The sequence below is a fragment of the Perna viridis genome, chromosome 3 (assembly GCF_037379345.1).
Source record: "Perna viridis isolate PV_CMFRI_1.1 ecotype Kerala chromosome 3, ASM3737934v1, whole genome shotgun sequence".
Classification (NCBI taxonomy): Eukaryota; Metazoa; Mollusca; class Bivalvia; order Mytilida; family Mytilidae; genus Perna; species Perna viridis.
Window position 1 is genome coordinate 34,500,399 of NC_142447.1, and position 15,860 is coordinate 34,516,258.

At 32.4% G+C, this 15,860-nt stretch overlaps 2 protein-coding genes across 4 annotated transcripts; one reads left to right on the plus strand and one right to left on the minus strand.

The window, feature by feature from the left end:
* Window positions 1-109: 109 nt before the first annotated feature.
* On the minus strand, window positions 110-4,951 carry LOC148621992 (transcription factor IIIB 50 kDa subunit-like). Of its 2 annotated transcripts, XM_088571435.1 has the most exons (3): window positions 4,754-4,951; window positions 1,923-2,023; window positions 110-1,398 (listed from the first exon to the last, which is right to left on the minus strand). In XM_088571435.1, the coding sequence occupies exon 3, from the start codon at window positions 1,367-1,369 to the stop codon at window positions 161-163; it is 1,209 nt and encodes a 402-aa protein (XP_088427561.1). In that variant the 5' UTR covers window positions 1,370-1,398; window positions 1,923-2,023; window positions 4,754-4,951; the 3' UTR covers window positions 110-160. The 2 variants fall into 2 exon arrangements, with proteins under 2 accessions (XP_088427561.1, XP_088427562.1); XM_088571436.1 differs by lacking the exon at window positions 1,923-2,023.
* Window positions 4,952-5,068: 117 nt separating this feature from the next.
* LOC148621993 (uncharacterized) lies at window positions 5,069-15,530 on the plus strand. 2 transcript variants are annotated; one of them, XM_088571439.1, is made up of 5 exons: window positions 5,069-5,150; window positions 7,278-7,481; window positions 9,282-9,481; window positions 10,315-10,479; window positions 11,682-15,530. In XM_088571439.1, the coding sequence occupies exons 2-5, from the start codon at window positions 7,293-7,295 to the stop codon at window positions 12,697-12,699; spliced, it is 1,572 nt and encodes a 523-aa protein (XP_088427565.1). In that variant the 5' UTR covers window positions 5,069-5,150; window positions 7,278-7,292; the 3' UTR covers window positions 12,700-15,530. The 2 variants fall into 2 exon arrangements, with proteins under 2 accessions (XP_088427565.1, XP_088427563.1); XM_088571437.1 differs by lacking the exon at window positions 5,069-5,150 and having other exon boundaries at window positions 7,170-7,481.
* The last annotated feature ends 330 nt before the right edge of the window (window positions 15,531-15,860 follow it).

The window sequence follows — 15,860 nt, forward strand, 5'->3', positions numbered from 1 at the left end:
ATGTTCTAGCATCCCCCTATTTCTGAGGAACGTCATCTGGCATTCCTCCCTTTTCAACATGTCTGGATTCCACTATGATGCGTGTACTACATATACAAGATATTTCACATGTGAGCAATACATATTTAATGGAAAAGCAATAAAATCACTTCATGTATTTTCAAGTTCCATTTCGATGATCTTTGAGGATTTGTTGTCGAGCTGCGCATATTTCCTCGACTTCTATTGGAGATCGAATTAGAGAGTCAAGTTCTTTTTCGATATCTGAGCCTAAATCTTCAGAGTCACAATATGAATATTTATTGATTGGTTCTTCATTTTCAATGCTTGGGGATTTTTTTCTGTATTTCATGGCTGGTGGCTGTGATACATCAAAAGCTTCTGGTTTTCGTTTCTGACACTCCTCACTGTTCACATCATTTGGCTCAGTCGCCATTTTATTTTTAAGTTTTATGGTTCTCTCCATAAATACAAGTTTGCTGTGTTTCAAAATGTCTGCTAAATTATGATACACAAAATCTTTTTTCTTTTTGTTTAGAGCCCATGGCAATGTTTCTCCAATATCTTTTAGAACTTTAAGGATTTCATCCAGTCGTATCTTAAGGGTACTTGTTGTACCAGAGTCTCCATCAAATTGCTTTAAAAAATCAAATAAATTAGTATTACGGTACTTTTCTATTAATAGTGATCTAGAGGCAATGTAGATGGAAGCCCAAACAAGTCTCTGAGGGTTTCGACCAGTAACTAACCAAGCTTTATCACATATTGCTAGAATTTCCAGTGTTGCTACTATGACTTCCTTTTGTATATTATGCTTCCTTGCAATGTTAGCTACTATTTCAGTATAAGTCAAAGTATCTAATGGTATACAAAATTTAGTCTTAACAATCTTTACAGCTTTATTCAAGTCTATTACACTTAGTCTTGTTATATTACAAAATTCTTTCCAAGAAAAAATTCTTTGAGTTCTACGTCCTTCAATAAATAAGCAGGCAAGAGCCAAATTTTCCTTGGAATTTATCATAGTATGCAGGATGTCTGGATCATGGAAAATCTCAGTATACATTTTTTCTACTCGTTGAACCATGTCAGGTGCAAAGCTGAAAATCTTGCTATATAGTTTAATCTTGGCCAGTGGTAGAGTAAGACCATCTGAATCCCTTGAACTTGAATGTGGTCGTATATATTTTTCTTTATCTTTCATAATTTGTTTGTGATCACTGGCACTTTGGTACCCTACAGCATCCTGGAACTCTGAAGTAATCATGTCTTCACTTTGGACTGTGCCACATTCTTCACATACCATGAGTCCATCATGGTTTACTAGTGCCTTACAATCACAAATGGAACACTTTTCATCCCCCATCATCTTTAAGTGTACGGTACTCAAGTATTCACCTACAATGAAAGAAGTAAGTTCAGAAAATAACAAAATTAGCCCAAAAACCTAAAGTGTAAATTGCATAATTCACTAGAAGAAAATGTGCCTTTGTTAAAAAGTTAAAGTTTCATTGCTGTTCATGCATATGTTCCTTCAAAACTATAGATGAAAATAAAGCCAAATTAGAAAATTTAGCATAATTGTGTAAAAATTACTTATTACATGAGACATTTTTATGAAGAAAATATAAAATTTGTTCAATTCTTTGATATTTACACAAAAGCAGCCTTCAGTACCATCACAACTCCTTACAAAAGATTTTGTTGTTCATAGCTTGCATTCTATATTTTTGAATTAAAAAACTGTGTAGAAGCAGGTTTTGTGCCCTCCCTGTGACTAAATTATAACACAATAGCTTGTATTTCCTGTGTAATAGTATTCAGATAGTATTTCAGCTTTAAATTAAGCAAATAGAAAATTTCAAATAGTATGTTGAAACTTCGGCAAATAGTAGGCCTGAAACTAGTGTTAGTGAATTTACCCCTTTATAACTTAGTGAAATTTCAAATGTCATCCTTTCATCTGATTATCATAAGGTCATGAAATGTCACGTCAGAAAGAGAACATCTCTAAACACCATTCCTGCGATAGAAAAAAAATCTTTCAACAGAAGCAGAAGATACTTGGGTACACAATTAACTCATTGCTAACTTTGAAAGGGTTGGGAGCCTCTGTTCATTCACTTTCCAGTACATAAAAGGATCATTGTCAACGGCATCACATGCCTCAGAGGTATATTTGTCGACTTCATATACAGTGCTAGAAGTGTGCTGCTTTCTTAATTTTAGAGGTGAACTTAATTCATTGGTGTGATCAGTCATGCCCATAACTTTTGTCTTTGAGCAATGAGAAAATAGTGTCAAAATTACTATTGATACCAATGCAGTCTGAATCTTGGATCCAACATGGCAGACAGAATGTAGGAAGAATCACTTTCATATTTGCTAAGCCTAATGTAGGAACATTAGAATTCATGTTGATTTGAAATTATCCGAATTCAATATGAAGCTATACACAGACTGTCAATGATTATATTTTTCTTATATTCCATACATTATGTTAATTGTAATAATTCTATTAGTCAACAGATATCATTTTTCAACAAATTGGCATTCCAATAGGCAATATGCTCCTCTCCTAGTCGATTTGTTTTTATATACACACGAGACTGAATTTCTTCAAAATCTAATCAAGAATAAAAATTTTAAAAATGCTAAATTCTTTAACTTTACATACAGATATATTGATGATGTATTGTCCATCAACAACTCTTCTTCAAGTATATGGTTACAAAAAAGCAATATATTCACTAGAGCGCGAGATAAAGGAGACTACAGAAACAGCTTGTTCTGAAACTTTTTGGGACCTACATATCGAATTTGACAACAGTGGTCATCTCAGCACCAAGATTTATGATAAAAATGATGACTTTATTTTTTATATCATAAATTTTCCTTACTTGGGCAACAATATCTCTTCATCTCCTACATACATATGGTGTTTCATTGATTCCCTATTAACTACTTTGATTTCCTTGATCGCCATCAATATCTGAGTAACAGATACCTGAATCAGGGTCAGCCATCTTACATGTAAAAGGTCTCTTACCAAATTCTTTTATAGATATCAGTTCTTGGTTAAAAATATACACAGTTTCATCTAAAATAATGAGTAATGAATCTTTTTTTGGAAATTGTTCTTTGTGCTGATGTGATTGCTGATCACTGATTATGACAAGAGTAGCAAATGCTTTCAAATCACCACTGGTATGTTCAGGCTGCAATGGAAGAGGGAGATTAGCATGCTGTAAAACCTAGATTTATTTAACCATTTCATTTGAAATGACTGTACCAAGTCAACACCATTGCAGTACCAGCTGCTCCAGTGGTGTAATATCTATTTTGCCGATTTACTATGGACTTAACATGATTATGAATCGGATTAGTGTTTGGTAATTTTGTTGTTAACCTTATTAATTAAAGGAGAGTTCTTGGTGATGTCAACACTTACAATGTACCTGTGATTTGAATTATTTTATGTACATGAAATATTTTACAGGACCAAAATTGAATATAAAATAATGGAGATATTAAGTTTTGAAAATTGGGAATTTAATCATGAAGTTGTCAATGACAATAGTTTATTTAGTTGTTTATTTGCCAACAAATTTGATGCTTGATGATATGCAAATTAGTGGGATCTCCTGTACTTGGCGATCACAATACATGTATACATGTATTGTTAACAATACTTGTATATTAATTTTGTACAAGTATTGTTGATTTTCATAAAAAAATATATACCTTTGTTTGGCATGTTAATGGCTTCTTTATATTTGTTAATTACTTGTATTGTTGATTTTCTTTGAAAACCTAACCTTTTTCATAATTATTTGTTTGGCTAATTAATTAATGGCTTCTGTGTATTTGTTAATTATACATATACTTTGATTGTCATGTCAATATAAGGTGTCAATCCAATACCTGTCTGTGTCAATCGAATACCTGTCTGTGTTTGTTTATAATATATAAAGCATTATAGGTCTTATATTTCCCTGAAGTAATTTTTCTTGGTAAAATAAGTACATGTACTTTCATCCTCATGACTGTTTATTTGGTTATTTGATTGTTTTTATGTAGTATTTTAAATATTTTGAATATTATTAGTTTGCTATGCTTTGGGTCCTAGTGTTACTGATGAGGAATTAATTTTTATTGCAGTTAGGGTTACTCTCATGTTCATTTACTCCATACTTTGTAAAATGTCCATATTATCGTTCCATTATTTTATCAATACAACAATAAAACACAAGGGATAAGACAATTGATAATATATTTTTAACAAGTTAGATAACAATAAACTGATATAACACTACATAATTGATCTTTAACTATATGTCTTTTACGCACTGAATGAAATACATTTTCTTTATATATCACATAATTATTACAAGAAGTTATCAGTTTATATGATTCAAGGAAAACAGATTGAAATGTCACATTATACTTTGTATTGTTCGACAATGTGGGCAATGATGTTGTCGAATGCCTGGTCATGGATAAATCTAGAATTAAATATTGTTTTATTAGTCCCAAGGTGAATGCACCAGATGAACATAAACATGAATAAATTATCCCTTTTGGGATTCAGCGTCAGGAGCTGTTTTCTGATTTGGCCGCTCACTATCGGTGGGCGGTCTAATCAGAAAACAGCTCCGGACGCTGAATCCTAAAAGAGATTAAACATGAACTGTATTAATTTTCCCCTCTTTTTACTTTACTTTCGTTTTTACGTGAACATGTATCTACTTACTTAAATATCCAAAATGTAATAAGCAATTTGAATATACTTGGGCTTTAAAATATACAGTTTATCTTCCCTCTCCTTTAAAAATGTGCAAGGTAAGACTGAAACAAAGGCTGCTATATCATAGTAAGACTGGAGGATGTGACATTACTGTGCTAAATAAGGCGGAGGGAATTTACATCCACTCGTAAATCGACAAGAATCGGTTTTTACCTCTATGTGATCTTCTATGGGCTCAATCGGATGTACTCAGACTTTCTCGTTTCAACGAGGGGGAAATGTCCGAGAAACGATCGGAACTACTCGGTCTTTTCCCATACATTTTTCGGGTATAGTTCCGATTGGTTCGATATCATGTTCAATTCGTCCCTTTTGCGGCTGAATTCCTGACGATGTGACATCCGTAAGCATTCTTTGTGAAATTCTTTCCACGGGGAAAAAAATAATATCAAATTTCAACCTGTTTTCCATCGCTGTTAAATTGTTTCCAAATAACCAGGTTTATATATTAAGTATCCACGCTATTTTTTTAATATAACTACACATTGTATAACCAATTTATCCATGTTTGATTTTAAGTATTGCCTGAATTCTAATCAAATTAACAGGATAATTTATTTCATTTTGTGACAATGATACTTGAGCAAATCCGACCAAATGTATTAATGGTACTCATAAAAACTGCTATATTTACTTTTAAAAATGTTACTTCCGTAAAGATCGGAGACGTGGGTTTTTAGATGTACTCTATATTGCGTGGACCAGTCACTCATTTAAAGTCTATATGATGTATATAAAAAAATTACTGTGCCTCCTCGGCTGTAAAATTTACAACTGACTTATGTATAATAGGGTAAAGAAAAAATAATCAGGATTTTAGTCATATAAGTTATAAAATTTACAAATTGATAAGGACAAAGTTATGATGAAAATACTGATGAATTAAGGGTGTGTTCTCAAAACACTAAAATTTCGTAAAAATGTCAAAACTTACCTGTAAAAATCAATAATGACTTATTATCCATATCAATATGTATTAATGTTAGGTCGAGAACCGCAACTGACAAGTAAATGTCCTAAATACGTTTCCATACTTACTTGGGCATAGTTTATGAAAATCAAAATTTTGAGCATAGGTATACATTCATGTGAATAAATCGGGATGTGAATATATTTGTTCGAATTCTTTTTGATCATTTTTAGTAAGGAAAAACGTAAAAAATACAATAATTGAACTTCTTTTGATATGCTTACTGCACTCCAATTCCTGTTAGACAACATCTTCGTACGCTTTGTCGAAATCGTTTATCGAATTGGGATAGTTTTTTTTTAATTTTTTGTTAATTTAACTGTTTTATACTCATATGCTAAATGAAGATACCTCTGTATTACCTTCGTATTGTTTATTTTGTATTTTCAAAATTTTCTGTGTTTATATTCTCTGTACCATTGTATTTTGGTTTTGTAGAAATAAAGATATAAATAATTTCAATGGGGATAAATCGTGCACCACTTATTGCGGACCTCTTTCTGTTACGAATCGCAATTTATGGCTAGAATTAATAAAGACCCTTCCAAACAACATTTGGTAAAAAATAATAATAATAATAGAAGTGTGTACATCAAGGCTTTTGATATCACAAGCTCGTAAAAACATTCACAACATTTTTTAACCTATATAAGGAACTCATTCTCAAATACAGATTTACTTGTAAAGGAATAATACGTGCGAGTATCTTTGACTCTTTGATGAATGGTAATACTCGTACAAAGCACGGGAAGCTCAATACTCACCCAATAAGTTAATCATATTATCACGCGGCGGGGAACGATATTTTGTACTTACTTAATCGACAATGATAACTTGACCAATGGTTCCTGGATCATTACTGAAAAAGTATTGCGATTATATCGAAATAAAACCTTCAGTTTCCATTCTACTTAGATTAATTCATGTCCAAACCCATTTTTTCTTTCTACCAAAACAAACAAAAAAGAAGTATTAAAAACAAGTTACCTATCCCCGATTTCTACCACAGGCACTTGGGACCAGGATTTTATTTTAATTTTCCTAAAAAAATATCATTAAATCATTTTGTTTCCATATTTGAGTTATTATGCTTGTTCTCTGACATGTCCGCTTGCTATTTATTGCTGTTTATACTATGCCTAGTTTTCATCTACTAGGTATAGGTCTCCAATTAAAGTATATGATTTCATCCGGGTAGTATTATGTCTTGCAGAGACACTAATAATTATGCGATGGTCGACAGTCTTGAGCACATTTTCTACTTTCGAAATTTCTTTCATGTTGCGTTTCGAAAGTTCAATTTCCCCGCGTTTTCTACTTTAAAATCATTGTTTTGTGTGTTTTCGTTCAAAATGAAGGGAAAATCTAGAGGGATCCGACTTGGTCACTCAGGGCACCTGCATAAACAATATGGCCGACCATGTAAAAAAGAAAGGCCAGACATTTTTTTAAAAATGAAGTTGTGATTGAAACAAAAAAATCCTTATGACATTTTTGCAGACTTAGACTTGTATAATGTCTGACCTTACAAAGATCGGGAGCACCGTGGATTCGGCTAAGTCCAGAAAACGTCGTCCACGATTTGCTAATGTGAATGAGAAGAAAATAGCCGATGATGAGTTTATGGCAGCTGCTATTGGAGATGTAGAGTGGTTAAAACAAAGCCTGCGGGAAGCGAAAGGGCTGATCAATTTTGATAAAAATGTAAGAATGTCCTGGACTAATCCAGTGTATAACATTATATTTCAATTAGTCTCAAATATTATTAATAGAGTTCACAAAATTCAGGAATGACCCCAGATTTGTCTCCGAATTACCTTTTGGTATACCAGTATTGCGATCACCAAGTACAGGAGATCCTTCCATTGTTTCTTTGACATCAAAAGGTAATTCGGAGACAAATCTGACAAGTACAGGAGATCCTTCCATTGTTTCTTTGACATCAAAAAGTAATTCAGAGACAAATCTGGGGTCATTCCTGAATTTTGTGAACTTAACACTATTTGTAAAGGAGATCTCAATGTAATTTGAAACGTCATTAATCTTTAAGTTGAAGGAGAATTCAGTATGAAAACAACTGGAAAATACATTATTTTTCTCAGTGGCCTCCACTAGCTAGTGTAAATATGCAACCATGAAACTTGTACTGAAAACAACCCTTATATTTTTATTTGAATATTGGTATGTCATGTTGGGGTCAGACATCAAATTCTTACAACTTTCTGGCTGAATTAATGCATGCTAGACATACCTAAATTATTTGATTCCAAATTCCTCTACCTATTTGCTGATACCATATTTACTGCAAAAACTTCATTTTCATTGAAGTTTCAATCATGATGAACACTGCACAGTTTTTTTTTTATATTTTCATGCATTGTGTGATTGCAGTATGAAGGATATGGGCTCATGCTTCTGTCTTATTCTAGATTACTTTCATAAGTGCGAATTTCGAGCAAGAAGTGTCAAATCAGGTCTTCCTCATCTTCCTGCTTTGGAGATCAAACTCATGTTGATTTTTAAAATGATGTGAGATTGATATCCTGTATTCACATTTGCCATTACATAACAGGGCAAATAAGATTACTTTCATGAAAACTTGTAAACTAGTTTACTGTGACCTTTTTACATGTATTAGGTTTATCCAAGACTCCAAATATTAGGTTGACTAAAAATTCAAAGTAATGTCATAAATGAAGAAAGTCTTGACGCTATTTGTACAGAAAAAAAACCTCCTATTCTTGACAAAATCTTAACAAAAAATTTAAAATCTCATTTCTGAGTTCTAGGGTTGATTACATATTGTACAGTGAAGCATGTATTTCATCCTCTGAGTCTATTATAATTATTGATATGCATAATTTCTGTTTCTGTGTCGAAGTCCCATGAACAGTTTTGGGGAGTTTTTTGTTTGCTTGGCGTATAAATATACATGTAGGAACCACCCTCTCTAATCATCCGGTAGTCTGTCCACACTTTGTACAGATGACTCTGAGCCCCACTGTGGACTATTAAAAAATCTTTATAGAAAGTTTCAGCGTCATATTTAGATGTATTAGGAGGAAATCATTAATTATTACAAGCCTGTAAGGGATATAATCCAACTTTAATAAGGGTTTTTATATGTTAAAATTTAATAAATACATGTGTTCAACTTCTCCTTTAAAACAACACAATCGATTTTGGTGTACTACTAAGGGGGTTTTTAACATTCTTGACTACTCTTACGAATCTCGCAAAAACAGTAAAACATCAGGTAATATGAGACAAGCTTGGGTGAAAAATAAGTTTTGTTCCTTCATAACTTTTTGTGTTCAATTAAGTTCCAGAAAAGGTACATTTGTAAAGTATTTTAAAGAAGGTGCATTTGTTCAGATCTGGTTTCCTTAGGTATCCTGAATACATGTGAGGACACAAAGACAGCTTGAAAATGCAACTGTTATAGCTTTAATTTTTGTGAGGATATGGAATCTACATTTTTTATTTCATTTAAATTATTTTCAGGGGTTGTCAGCACTGCATTTAGCTGCAATACATGGGCGAATAGAATGCCTCAAAATATTGATAGAGAAATACAAATACAATATTAACCTGCCTAGTACAACTGGATGGAGAGCTGTTCACCTATGTATCAGCAATCAGACAGGGAAGAGAGCATTGGAGTGCTTGAAATACTTACTGGAAAAGAAAGCTAATGCTTCAGTGTATGTAATTTTATATTTGAAAAAGTGATTAACTGTAACCAGAGGTATATATGTTCCTATGCTATAAAAGATTGGAATTCCATTCCTTATTACACTGATTCATTTTACGCTTATGCAAGAATGCATCAAGTCAGAAAACAGCTTATCACCCAACCTTTAGTAGTGCTGGATTATGGTATTTTCACCTGCAAATGTACCCTTAGTCTTTACATTCAAATGCTGGTATACATGTATGTAGGATATATAGGGTTCAATACTATAAATTTTTACCTGTTATCAGCAAATATACCCTTACTCTTTACATTTAAATGCTTGTATATGTAGGGTTCAGTACTGTGTCTACCTAATTTGAGAGAGGACTGCCTTGAATTTTAATTAGTAGTCCTTTGAACTACATATACATAAATCAATTCTTAAAATTTTATTAATCCTAAAGACAGGACCACAAAATATTTCTGAGGACAAACTTCATGTTATTTATCTATCAAATAGTCCTGTGGGCTATCTAGTGAGAAAAGAATCTCCAGTACTTTATTTATTGCTAGTGTTAAAAGTAGTATTTAGGGTAGATCATACCTATAACACTGAGCATTCTTTTCTGTCAATTTAAAAAATCATACAGACATGTATATTTTCAATGAACTAATAATGTTTGAAATGAATGTAAAAACATTATGTTTAAATCATCTTAAATACATTCTTTGTAACGTACATGTACATGTAGTGTCCCAAAATAAATGTAATATGCAAAAAAAAACAAAAAAAACCCATAAATCCACCAAATTAATTTTTTGTTTTTGACCCATTATCTTGAATGTATTAATCTATTTCAGTACAAATAATGATGGAATCACCCCTGTTCATCAAGCTGCATCAGAAGGCCATGTCCAGTGTTTGAAACTTTTAATTGAAGTTGGAGCCCAGATTGATGGAAAAGATTGCCGAGGTCACACTGCCCTTGATTTAGCTAAACTTTGGGGACACAAGAAATGTGCAAGGTAATACTTGAACTTATCATCCACCACACTTATACAGCCAGTATCAATGTGGTCCCTTTCAGAAAATATCTATTTCAAGTCACAGTCTTTATAAATATCAAACATGGCTTTGTCGTGCATGTCAAAACCCACCAAAATTCAGTATATACATGTATTATTTCTTAATCAAAAACAGTTCAAATAACATTTTCATTTAGTTGTTACAATTTTGAGATAAAATAGTTTGTACATGAAATTGATATTTGCAAGAGTTAGCATTCTTTATATGGCTGATTTAAGTGTGAGATGAATGAATTGTTTTCTCCAAAATATGGTATTACAGGCAGGAAGGATTATAGCTGAAAACATATAATGTATGTAGATGAAAAAAACATCATTTTCTGGTGGGTTTATCTGCACTATGAATCATTTCTACCATTGGGAGTGTCCGAATTTTATATGGATTAGTACACAAATACATGTACATTTGAGTAGTTCATCCAAGTAAAAAAAAATATCTTTAATAACCCATTCATTTGTTTTTGTTCATTCTTTTCAGCTTTTCTGTTTCTTAAAATAGACAATACTAAACTTCAGGTTGTGTTGTTGCCTACAATATCTGGTTAGGAATATGAAAGAAACTGATATAGTATAAAGAACATGTTTACAATGTTTTAAAAAAAAGGCAGCCAATATGTGGCCAATAAATCCATAGACCAAAAATATAAATGCTCCTCCATTTTGTTAGTAGTTTATTGAAAAGTGCATAGGTTTTTCATGCAAGGATAAGTGAATTTAATAATTTTATCCAGCAGTATAGTTGATGTATCATAATTACTGACATGTTCAATTGATGATTTTTCATGGTCATTGACTTCTGTTACTTTGTATGTATTATTTTAGTTACTTTATGTTCTTTGTTGTGTTTGTCTGTTTTCCATGTCTGGTCTTTGTCCCAGGATTATATTCTTTTGATTTCTGCTAGAATTTTTGTTCCCGTGATTACTCTTCCACATCAGGATATTTATGTCTTCAGTAGTCTTACCAAAACTTTATATAATGCAAATATGTACGTTTTATTTTTTTCTTCTTATATGTAAATATTTGAATGGAATTTTAAAACTTTAACACTTCTTCAATATTTTATGTGACATTTTTTTATTATAAAAGTTTCCTTGTCTTAGTTTATTGATCTGAGTAAACTTAAAAAATCTATCTTTCAGAATATTAGCAGCAGAGTTATGGCATCAAGATAAGGATGGAGTTGCCAAAGAAATGGGTCAACTAAAACAACTTAAAATGCAACAGGTTCTGAAGGAACTAGAGGAAGCAGAAGACCTGCATAAGGCTCAAGAATATTATGGAGAGAAGTCATACCAGGACTGGCTAAAAAAGAAAAACCTCCCTGACCCTCGTCCAAAAGAGGAGAAAGGGGATAAAGGTAAGCAGGAACCATTACAGAAACCAAACAGTAAAGCTCCTCCTCAAGACCAGCAAGTAAATAAAGAAAAAGATACAGATAGCAGGATACATGTTTCCTTTGAGCAGTCCAGTACACCAACACCAGGGACAAAGTACAGGCGAGGATTTTCATTTCGAAGTTCTGAGGAGGGCTCAAAAGCAGATCAAAAGGAGAATAAACAAAAGAAAGAGCGAGCTAAGACTGCCATTGTTCATCCACAAGATTGGAAGTTAGCTCTTCATCCTCCCAAACAAGAGTACACTACTAATCTAACAGATGACTATCCTCGAGATATGTTCACTATGATGCCTAAACACAAGTCTGCTCCAATGTACTTTGATGGTAAATTTGGTGGCAGGGTGAATGTTATAGATGAGAACCCTAAAAACAGGAAATTAAAATCAATGAAAATCTTAAAACCAAACCTACCGGATGATGTTATAGAAAAGTATTTATGTAATGATCCTTCCAGGTTGGAGAGGCCTATTGTGTTCAAACCTCGCCACATTTCAGATGTTGACAAGAAAAAGAAATATGAGGACGACATCAAAGGTAAAGATGAGGTCAGTTTACATCTTTGTGATGACTTCTCTTCATTTATGTACAGGAACTCTTTAATGAGGGCCAATACCATGGATGTTATATGCCGTGAAAAATCTAGCGACTGGCAGAGTAATCTCTATCCTACTGACAATGTTCTTACTACAATGAAAACACTTAAAAGACCAACACATTTTCCAAACATCAAAGGAGAGGAGTATGTCTTAGGAATTTATTAATACACTGTTTTGCAGTAGTGTCACAATACATATGATGTAGTAAACAAATTACTGATGATGACAATTTTTATTGTTTTTAATCAAAAGTAAGATTGTACAACTGTTGTGTCTACTATATATAATCAGCAATCTCAATCATTAGATAAAAAAAAAAAATTGAATAATGCTTGTGATCTTCTTTAATTATTTTATATGTTGACATCTATTAGAATTGATTTTATACCTCAACAAATCATTAAGCAGTTAACATGCAATTGTTATGTGTCTGTTTTGTTTCCCTTCATATTTCATTGATGGCATTTGTTTTCTTCATTTTATTGTAAAGATTCTTTGCCTGTTTTTGTTCTTGAATTTTCACTTTGTTAGTTGTAAGCAGATGTGTTTACTGACTTTATAGCTAGACAAATCTATTAATTCAATTACTGGTGGATCCAGGGGTTGGAACCCTCTTTTTTTTGGAAATTTATGTTAATTTCATGCAAAAATGAGCAAATAAAAGCCTAGACCCTCTTCAAGATCTCTGGATCCTCCTTGACTACAACACAATAGAACTACTGGTACTAACTAGATTTTTATATAACAGAATGATGCTAGTAGTAATTGAAATGGAATCTTGGTTTAAATTGAGGATGGTTTTTGATAGTTAATTTTATTCAAACTTGTTTATCCTAGTTTTAGAAACAAACATAACTGTCCCAATCACACTTCTTGCATATTTTGATTTGCATACACATGTATTTACATACATTCACATGCATGTTACCAAGTACATATTCTGTATCTTGTATCTTCACAATTTGTATCAAATACACTTTTTACTAGTCTATTTTATGTCCATTTAAGGTACATTTTATATGTCTTTTAGTACTGATTTATTGGTGCCTTTTCACACATTGAGATTTATAATTACAATTAGTATGAGTATATGAAATGAGGGTGCATTAGTTCAGTGTTAAGAGCTATGGCAGATGATAAACATGTACTTGTAATATATATAAAGACTGTCAGTGTAGAAACCAGGCATATCACATATACTTTAATATGGGTGGCTCAGAGTTAACATTATCCCACCAATTATCTTGTTTCAGTATAATGTTTAACTAATTATTCTGTTCAGAAAAAAAACAAAACGGGATTTTCTTGTATCAATAGTGGTTGACGTAGAATATATGTTCAAAGTTCCATATTGCTAACAAGTCAACTAAATTATGAAAAAATCAGAGTTATTTCCCTTTATTTCAGAGATAATATTGTTTTCTATGTATTTTTTTCATTCTTACCATTTCAATAAATAGCAAACCAATATTTATTTTTAGAGAACATGAGATTGTGATATTTTATGAAAATATTGTGAAAACAAAATAATATGTGCCCCACATTGTCTGGGTCTTCCATGGAGACTCTCTGAGATGTATTGGCTAGTGAAGATAAATGATTGTTATCCAGTAAACCAGAGCAATATCTTGAAATTCCCAATATTATTTTCAGCTCACATGGCCGAAGGTCATGTGAGCTTTTGCCATCACTTTACGTCCGCCCTTAAAAAATTTTCAAAACTCTTCTCCCCTGACACTACTTGACCAATTGGGACCAAACTTGGTATGAATGTTCCTTGGGATATCCTGCATAGAACTGATTTGGGGATTATTGATCATGCAAAAGACTTGGCTGCTCTTACTACAAATAGATCAAAGGGGTCAGACAGTAGTTTTTTTGCATACATCTTCGAAACTGTAGGTTTAGCCAAATTCTGACATGGGATGAAAATGTTCTATCCGTAGTGAAATATTTGTTTTAATCTGTGAATCCATGTTGGAATTATTGCCCTTTTTTGATGTTTTTGCTATTTTTAATGTTATTTCTTTCAAAAATTTACTCCTCTGACACTATTTGACTTATTGGAACCAAACTTGGTATGAATGTACCTTGGGGTACCCTGCATAGAAATGATGTGGGAATTTTTGATCCATCAAAAACATGGCTGCTGTTAATAAAAATAGAACAAAGGGATCAATCTAGTTTTTATCCCTTATATCTTCAAAACCATAAGGTTTAGCCAAATTCTTTCAATTGCTGAAATGATCCTTATTATATGGCCCACAAGTCTCCAAGGGATCAATGTTGTCTGACAACTTCATGTAAGAGTTATTGCCATTGAAAGGTGAAACATTACGTTTTTTTGTTTGCAGTTTTCAGCCAATATCTTAAAACTATAATTAGATAGAATGAGACTTTCAGTTTCTGAAATGATCTTTATGATAAAGCCTACGAAAGTTTGTGGGGATCAAAGTTTTGGGACGACTTCTTGTTAGAGTTATTGCCCTTGAAAGACAAAAAAAATATGTTTTAAACAGTTTTCAGCCAATATCTTGAAAGCTATAATAGATAGAATGAAATTTTCAATTGATGAAATGATTCTTATGATAAGTCCTACCGAAGTCTTCTTGGAGTCAAAATTGTCAGATAACTGTTAGAGTTACTGGCCATGAAATGCAAAAATTTAACCAGGTGAGAGATTCCGGCTCCTGGGAACCTCTTGTTGTATACTTAGTTACTTAAGAATTGTTCAGTGAAAAATTCAGAATCACTTCAGACATTTTGCCTTTAAATACAATTTTAAAATGATTATTGTGATAGTGTTTTTCTATGGAAGTTATTTTTTTACTTTAAAACTGCTGATTTTACTTTTTTTCTGCCTTTTTGTGCAGTGTATTAAAGTATTTTTATATTGTTTCCATCATATCTAGCTGATTGTGCCTTTCTTAAAATTGCTGTTTGTTAATTTTAATCTTGTACTTCCAATGTCTCTTTCAATAAAACTAGTCCTTTAATCTGTATTCTCATTGATCGGAAGTATTGCAGTCAATTTCAAGTAGTCACAAACATTGAAACTTGTAGTTCTGAGTGAAATATGTTAATGAAAAAAATTCTTAGCAACATAATCAGTGATGTCCATAGCAGAGTTCTTTCCAAGTCGCTAACATTGTTAGCGACCTCTTGCACTCGTAATTTCTGTTACTGTACAATCGTATATGATTTGCATAATTATATATTACTACACCACCTTAAGTTGCAGATCGGTGGCGTGTTTACCGTCAGCTTCGTAGTTCTGGCTTCATACGAGATCAAAATGTACCTCTTAAATATCATACATGTATACA

What these genes read in the sequence shown, in the direction of transcription:
- LOC148621992 (XM_088571436.1), bottom strand. Translation starts at nt 1,369, where the DNA reads ATGATGGGGGATGAAAAGTGTTCCATTTGTGATTGTAAGGCACTAGTA.
- LOC148621993 (XM_088571439.1), top strand. Translation starts at nt 7,293, where the DNA reads ATGTCTGACCTTACAAAGATCGGGAGCACCGTGGATTCGGCTAAGTCC. An exon ending in AAGAAAGCTAATGCTTCAGT is followed by an intron (nt 9,482 to 10,314) that starts GTATGTAATTTT and finishes AATCTATTTCAG; the next exon opens with TACAAATAATGATGGAATCA. An exon ending in GGACACAAGAAATGTGCAAG is followed by an intron (nt 10,480 to 11,681) that starts GTAATACTTGAA and finishes TCTATCTTTCAG; the next exon opens with AATATTAGCAGCAGAGTTAT.